The sequence below is a fragment of the Octopus bimaculoides genome, chromosome 17 (genome assembly GCF_001194135.2).
Source record: "Octopus bimaculoides isolate UCB-OBI-ISO-001 chromosome 17, ASM119413v2, whole genome shotgun sequence".
Taxonomy (NCBI): domain Eukaryota; kingdom Metazoa; phylum Mollusca; class Cephalopoda; order Octopoda; family Octopodidae; genus Octopus; species Octopus bimaculoides.
The window spans coordinates 26986125-26994565 of NC_068997.1; the positions used below are offsets into that span (position 1 = coordinate 26986125).

At 38.2% G+C, this 8441-nt stretch overlaps 2 protein-coding genes across 2 annotated transcripts in view; one reads left to right on the forward strand and one right to left on the reverse strand.

The window, feature by feature from the left end:
* The window catches only part of LOC106878475 (palmitoyltransferase ZDHHC13), an 18081-nt gene extending 10465 nt beyond the window's left edge, over positions 1-7616 (reverse strand). The window contains exons 1-3 of the mRNA XM_014927692.2: positions 7015-7616; positions 1896-2142; positions 53-185 (exon numbers count right to left, since the gene is read on the reverse strand). Coding sequence (XP_014783178.1) covers positions 53-185; positions 1896-2142; positions 7015-7186 — 552 coding nt within the window. The 5' untranslated portion in view covers positions 7187-7616. The remainder of the gene's footprint in view (positions 1-52; positions 186-1895; positions 2143-7014) is intronic.
* A 57-nt stretch (positions 7617-7673) lies between these two features.
* LOC106878474 (la-related protein 7) overlaps positions 7674-8441 on the forward strand; it is a 12783-nt gene continuing 12015 nt past the window's right edge. The window contains exon 1 of the mRNA XM_014927691.1: positions 7674-7958. The gene's annotated coding sequence lies outside the window, so the exon portion shown is untranslated. The remainder of the gene's footprint in view (positions 7959-8441) is intronic.

An 8441-nucleotide genomic window follows, 5' to 3' on the forward strand; every position in this document is an offset into this window, starting at 1 on the left:
ATATATATATATATATATATATATATATATATAAAGAAAGCATTAGAAAAACCTGATTTTTGGTGAGATATTTCAAAGCTTCTAAGTGACCCATTTGGCAGACAATATGGAGTGGAGTCTGGAGGTTGTTGTCCATTGCTTGAAGACTCAAATTATGGACACTGTTGAGGTAATGGAGAACACACCTACAAGAGACAGTAAAGAAAACACAGTAACAACAAGGTCAGCTCAATAAAGGTTAACACAGGGCTAAACAACATTATATTTGATCTGTAAGCACCTATCCAACTGCTAAACTAAAGAAATATATGTATGCATGAATAGATGGATGGATGGGTGGAATAAAAAAGATATATATATGTCCTGTTGTATTGCACATATAGCCTGCTTTTTAGAAAAGATACACTGCATCCTTGAATGTAATAAGAAAACACTAGACTGTCAACAACCCAGTCTACTGAGCTGTATGTAGGTACTATATGTGACATATTTCACTGTCAGGACCTGTCCCTTCTACAAGAAGTGGAAGAGTATATGCTCCAGCGTAATCAGTCAGTGCTCAGAACAAGGCATGATAGTCAAGCAATAGCAGATAATGGACATGATATACATGTTAGTCACCTCTGCCTGACCTTTCAGGGATAGCTTTCTCTCAGCCCATTTCTAGGTGAAAGTAGTCACCCTGCTCATTACCTCATCCCAGTTTTTGTCCATCTGGAGGTTGAGCCTGAACCAGACCCTGATCAATTTAACTGGTCTGTCTGTCCAGCATCCAACAATGCAGTCAGATGGCATGCACTTGCTTCTCCAGGTGCAGAGCCGCAAGCCCACTGATTTTCCCTGGTTAATCTTTGCTCCTGAAATCACCTCATAGTCTCTGAGAGTGGGGTCGGTCATCAGCACATGCTGACATGCATCTCCCACATCTTAGGTCACATGGGATACCTCTCAATGCCTCCAGTTTGTGTAGTAGTGGCTCAAGAGTCAGTACATACAAGAGAGATGAGAGGGGACAACCTTGTTGGACCGAGCACATAGTGTTGAACGGTTCTGAGAGGTAACTGTTCACTCTGGCCACTGAACAGATGTCGATGTGCATTGCAGTGATCCAGCCCTTCAATACAGGCCCAAAACTAGCTATCTTGAGGTATAGATGGTTGACCCTATCGAAAGCTTTAGACAGATCTAAATTGATCAGGACCCCACCCATGCCAGGTTCTTTAGCCACTTTCTCAATGATGTATTGCATGAGGTAGGATGGATCTTTTCATGATGACGTATGTCTGTGCCTCCCCTACCAGATCCCCGACAACAAGCGCCAACCTTGTAGCTAACACGTTCGCCAAAATTTTGAACCCTGCATTCAGCAGTTGTCAATACAATCCCCTTTGTTTGGGTCTTTCCTCAGCAACACCACTGCTCCTCGGTTCACAAAACTAGGAATTCTCTCATTCTGTTGCTGGTTACAGTAAACGTTTGCTAAGAGGTTGCTGAACAAGTCTGGCATGTAAATGTAAAGCTCGTAGGGCAGACCATCCAAACCAGGCAATTTACCCCTCAATGGTTTCAAATTTTAGCAGAAGGCCAGCAATTTCAGGGAGAGGATAAGTCAATTTCATCAACCCCAGTGTTCAACTGGTACTTATTTTACCAAGCGGATGAAAGGTGGAATTTGAACTTAGAATGATAATAATCCTTTCTACTAAAGGCACAAGGCCTGAAATGTTGGGGGAGGAGACTAGTCGATTACATCAACACCAGTGGCACTTAATTCATTTACTCCAAAAGGATGAAATGCAAAGTCGACCTTGGTGGAATTTGAACTCAGAATAATAATAATAATAATCATAATACAGTATTATAAGTGCAGTAAAAAACAAAAATGTCATACGCACACACTTCCACTTTGTGCAGCATGGTGCACAACTGAACGTCCTTGCTTGTCTGTCAGCTGGATGTCTGCATTATGTTGTAACATTAGGTGTACATTGGACGCAATTCCACGACGGCACACATAGTGCAGAGGTGTTTCATCAAAGTCATTGCACATGTTTGGGTCAGCACCTGCCTCCAAAAGTAGGTAGATTATAGTCCAGTCACCTCCAAGAGATGCCTTGTGCAACGGTGTCTGAGAATGCCAACCTGGAAACAGAACAAAAAGTGAAAATTTAAATCATTGTTTAAATAAATAAATTATGATGAATACATGCCCATTGCTAAGGGGGTGCACTAGAAAGTACTGCTCCCTCAGTATTCAGTGGTGCACCCTTAGATTTACAGTAATACACTTATTATGAAATTCCGCTTGAGTATTACGATAAATTAGTGTTCCACCCAGAATATTTTGAAGCACCCCCAGGTACCAGAATCTAGCAATGGGCCTAGATGAATAAAGATTTTGTAATTTCAGTTCTAGTTTCTTCTTTCACTAGTTTCAGTAATAGTAGGACACTTCCACAAAGAGTTCCGTCAATCATATAAATCCTAATTTCAGTTTAGTAGTTATTTTATCACCTGTTATTCTTTGAACTGCAAAGGTGCAGTATACAACATATGTGCAGACATAGACACACAAACATTCTACAAGGGCGTTTAGCCTCTTTCTATTTATCATAGACTCTCAGGCCATAACAGAGGAGTTTAAGGCTGGTTTCTCATGGAAACAACAACATATTGATGACTTCATTCTTAAAGCTGAGTTTATAGGAGCTATTAGAGAAGAAATTCCAGATATAGAAGCAAAACTGGTAAGAGTTAGCAATGAGAAGGACATACAATGGTAAAAATATTACCCCAATAATATGCATACATACAATGTACACTAGCACGGGAAAACATACAAAACAAATGAATGAAAGTTACCACTGCATAACAAAATTTTTATTTCTTTGTGTTTGTCAGTAAGTGTTATTTCCTATTTGCTTCTATCTAGAAATCAAAGGAAAAGACTACTTTGCTTTTGTGACCTGAACATAAATGTTTTGTAACTGACCTATTTTTCATTACATTTCAAACAGATTCAATACTGAGTTGCTGAAACAGAAATATCATTATAGCAAATATTCTGCTCAATACCACAGATTTGCTTGTCTCTTGCTTGACCATAACCACTTGAGCATGTCCTTTAGTGGCTGAAAATATGTGCATCTTTGATGATGAGCAGGAGCAGTAGGGGAGCATCACAGCCATGTGTTGAGAGGGATTCTTTGGGGTTTGAATGAATGTAACAAGTAAAGATTGAAGGAAATCTTAGCCATTCTTTGTACTTTCTAAGGATAAGCAAATAGGAAATAACAGTTGCTACCCAAGGACAAAAATTGTGTTGCACAGAGTACTGAATGAGGTAAATTCACATGTATCTTCATGGTGTGGAGTATCTGAACTTCATTCTTTCCATTTTATTTCTCTTACATTTGATAATGAAGAAGTCATATTGAATTTTTACCTCTTCATAAAGTACTTTAAAAAGAATATTTCATACACACTTACATATGTAGACTTTGTAGCCTACTTTAACATCATAACTCCCTTTAGTAGAAGTAGGGCCATTCAGGCCCCTTCTTCTCACCAGTCATGGAAGCTCTTTAAAAAAAAGAGCCATAAGTGCAGCTCTTCCTTCTCTGACTTCATTAATATAATGATTAAGACAAAGATGGTTTGGTTTAATCCTTCCTTTATCAAGAATTTGCTGCTAGAAGTGTTTAAGTGTACTCCTACTAAGTCAACTCCCAGCATGAACGTGCAGATGCAGTCATCCCTAGCAGGGGTGTACGAGTGTGGTTACCTTAAGCTGACCATTTGCAGGAGAGTTCAAGAGCAACAAGTGAGTTGACCCCTAGCAGAACAGTAGAAGAGTGACCACTCTAAGTTGCCACTTGTGGGAGAGTGCAAGAGTGACCACTCAAAGTTACCACAAGAGAGTACAAGAGTGACCACTCTAAGTTGCCTCTAGTGGGAGAGTACAAGAATGGTCACTCTAAGTTGCCTCTAGTGAGAGAGTACAAGAGTGACCACTCTATGTTGCCACTTGTGGGAGAGTACAAGAGTGACCACTCAAAGTTACAAGAGAGTACAAGAGTGACCACTCTAAGTTGCCTCTTGTGGGAGAGTACAAGAGTGGTCACTCCAAGATGATCACTACGAAGATAGTAGAAGAGTGGTCACTCCATTCAACCAGGAGAATGCAATAGTGCACCCCTCCCACCTATCAAGCTTACCAGTAGCAGGAAAGTAGGATGTTTTAATAGAACCATAACCATGGTGACCAGATAATGCTGTTGGTTACATCTCTAAACTCATCAAACTCAGTTAATGAGTAGAAGTGTGAGTAGAAGTTGCTTACTTCCTCCAGTTTTCCCTTTGCTTTGGTTCATGTCATATGAACCATCTACAGAAAAATAAATAAATAATCTCCACTGCTAAATAATAGCAGTCTGTCCACTTTAGTGTCCATTCTTCTATCTATTCCGGAAATTAATCAATAATTTCATTATCTCAGGGGAAATCAAGGAAAAGATCATAAAGTATTTATATGACCTTTTAATATTTGGACAACATATGAAAGTTTCTTTGTATTAGTTTACAACTTTCACTTACTGGACTCTGGCCATGCTGGAGCTTCCACCTTGTATTTATGTTGGCATTACCTTAGATGAGCTGAACCAGCTCCAACTTGTGAATCTACAGTATCGCAAACAAAAGCAAAAGCTGATAGTGTTTGGCAATCACAGACGTCCGATATGGAGACCATCCACCAGTTGTGACTTCTTATGGTAGATACCATATTACCATATAAATAAAGACCAGATATTGATTTAAGGTCCCACTTGATCGTCTAAGGCAGCATTTTCCTGCCTTTGTATTCTTGGGGAACCCTTGAAATTCATTCCATGTCTCAGGGAACCCCCACACAAAAATTACTATATATCATTATTAATCTTTTTATTTACCTTTCATAAAAGTAAATTTCATAAGAGATTGATACTTTTGATATATTAACCCACATGAGACTACCAATGGATCTACAATATAAATTAGTCAAATTATCATTATTTCTGAGGGAACCCATAGTGACATCTTATAGAAAGTGGGTATCCCAGGGAAGGGACACTGATCTCAGGTCTAGTTAATTCCATTACATAAACTCCAGTAGTTTTGTTATAGCTGTTTAGTTTCAGCTACGTTTTAATTTTAGTGAGCCTTTGACTTAGTCACTTGATCTGCTTGATATAGAAGCCAGAGATCGTAGTGAGAGCTTGTGTATGTTTATGTGCATATATGTGTGCGTGAGTGCGTGCGTGTATATATATATGTTTATTTGTATATTTAATTATTCAAATGAAGATGTGAAGCGCCAAGCGCTATAACTCCTTTTTTTTTAAGGCCTCGGGACCTGGTCCGAATGTTTGCATTAACTATGTGTTCTCTACTCACGGAAAAATTATACGTTAATGTAGTTCGGGATAACCCAAGAGAAGACGAAATATGTAAAACTGGAGAGACCTTTCGCTATCGGTCTGCTTGAACAGAGATGGCCTGGGACCAAACAACAACAGAAACAATAATAATCTGACGGGTTGTTAGGCAGCAGAAAGGATGGGACACCAGAGTAACTTTCAAAGTCCTTAGAGTATTTACTTCGGACACTGTTCTGAATCCAGGATCCCAGAGGAGTCAACTTAACATTTTATTCCTCTTGGGTACGATAATAAATTTCCCTTAAAGAGTTCTGATACTAACATTAAGAAATTGGTAAAGCACTGAACTAAATTCTTTGTAAAATTTAGTTACCTTCATTTTGAGTTCAAATCACTCCGCGGTCGATATAAATACGAACAAGTCAAGTACAAGTATTGTGGTCGATTTAATCTATTATGTTCCCACCCCAGAATGAGTATTGAGCCTAAATCATAAATCATTAACATTGGCAATGTAGTGTTACAGAAAACTTGGTCTTTAGATTTGAATGAACAACATTCCAGGCAATAATAGCACTTATTTTCTTTTCGGGTTTTGATCTAGCTGCTTGCTGTTTGTTATGCTTCATAGTGCTTAATCAACAGATAAGAGGTGGGAAGGAAAAAGAAGTGAGATACTTGTGTGTGTGTGTGTGTGTGTGTGTGTGTGTGTGTGTGTGAGAGAGAGAGAGAGAGAGAGAGAGAGAGAGAGAGAGAGAGAGATGGACAGACGGGAAAAAGAAAGAGAATAATTAAAAAGAGAGACCATAACAATTAAAGAAAGGGAAAGACAAAGAGAGGGGGGAAAAGTAAGAGAGACGGGTGTACTAAGCAACTATGGAGAAAAAGAAGCAAAAAAATAATAAAGATCGATAAAAAGGAGAGAGAGAGAGAGAGAACTAGACTGATAAAGAAGGTTGAAATGAAGAGAAAGAGGAAGATACATTTATGTAGGAAAGGAGAGAAAGAGAGAAACATGGAGGGCGACTGCGAAAGTAAGAAAGTAAAACAGAGAAAGCTAAATGAGAGAAAAACAAAAAGAAAACAAGAGAAAGTAATTAATTAACTAAGAGAAAGACGACAAGAGAGAGAATGTGTGTGCGATAGACTAATTAACTAATGGGAAGACAAAATGAGAAAGTAAAAATGATGTTAAATGAAAACAAAGATAGCAAGGAAGTTAACGTATTTCTTTATATATGTCTGTTGAGAAAGAGAGAGTAAGAGAAAAGAGAGCGACGATAAAGAGAAAGAGAATGAGAAAAATAAGAGATAACAAGAAAAAGAAAGAGAGTAAAATAGGAGTAGAGAAGGATTAATGAGTGAGAGAGAAGAGAAAGGAAAACGAGAGAAAAAGACAATAAGAGGGTGAAGAAAGAGAGAGAGAAAAGGGAAATCTAGAAAATGAAGAGATGAAAGACAGAAAAGGAGAAGGAAGACTACGTGAGAGAAAGAGTAAAACAAAATAAAGATGAAAAGAGAAAAGTGGATAGAATGGTGGGGACGTCAAAATTTTTATAAAAGTCTTAGAAAATGAAAAATGGATAAGACAACTGACCTTTCTGATGGACTAATTGAGGGTTCTGTCGAACTATTTGATGTACAAGAGGGGCAGCACAAGTGTTGATTCCATGCATCAACATGGAATATTCTGCTGATGTATTGCCAACAGCATCCTTAGCATTGACTAATTCCTCGTGACGATCCATTCGGCTGGAAACTGTTGCCATTTCACCAGATTTCCTTCAGTTAACACTTGACTTTACAACTTCACGTAGCAATAAGCACCATTCTAGCTAGCTAACGTTGACATTTACAAAACATCTTGACATATATAGATATATCTTTATATGTTTTTCTTTTTTTTCCTTCTTGAAATAAGGAAACTTCTGAGATATGTGTGTGTATCTGCGTGTACGTATATTTATGTGTATGCGTGTATAAATATGTTTATGTATATATGTCTTTGTCTGCAGTCTACTCGCTCTTTTCGTCACGTTTTGTCTCGTCTCCTTATCTCTATATCTCTCTATTTAGATCTGTCACTCTGTTCTTCTGTCGTAAGATCAGCAGCTTTTAGTGCTGCGGCCTTTTACAAGTCGGAATTGAACCACTACTTCCAGCACGCTGCTCCGTCACATTAGAAGGAGAAAACGTCATAATTGTTTACAACACTTCAGCGCATTGGTCAGAAGTAACCAATCACAGGCCATGTTACAAAGTGAGTCTCTCCCAGTCTGTCTTGCAACATACAACAGTCGTTAGAGAAACTTCCTCCTGTTAACATTAACGCATGATTGTCTTTTCATTTCTCGTACCTCTAGCTATATCTACCCATTTATACACGCACACATACATTAACCCTTTTCTAAATTGCCCGTAAGGGTAATCTAGAATACTAATACAATCACTGCCACGACTAAATCGTTGTTTAGTCGCAGCTAAATTGAAGCCGGACCAGTATTTATTATCTCTCAAGCCACGCTGTTTTCAAACTAAATGGTTAGTGTTGTCTTTTACTGCTGGAAACTTTCTCGACACATCACAGAGACTGAATCATGAGTGGATCTGCTATGTCTGACTTGTTTGATTGTGTGGTTGAGTGTCTCTTACTCTTTACAGTGTCACCGAGTGAAATGATATATATATGTATATATATTAAGGAGAATGTGTGTGTGTGATGTTTATGTGTTTGGTATAATGGTCTTTGAACTGCAGGAATTCGAGCGAAACCGCTAGACAAGCAATGTAATTTAGAGAGCTGTGTGTGCATCTATCACTCTATGTGCGCATACACGCACACAGACACACAAAAACACACACATGCATTAATAGTATTTATAAGTCCATCTCACCGCTAAATAAGCAGATCTATGAATCTATATTTGTTGATTATTTAACTGTATGAAAAGAGCATATATATATATATATATATATATATTTGCCACCTAAATGTGGCTAACCCTTAAGGGCCATGTTATATAT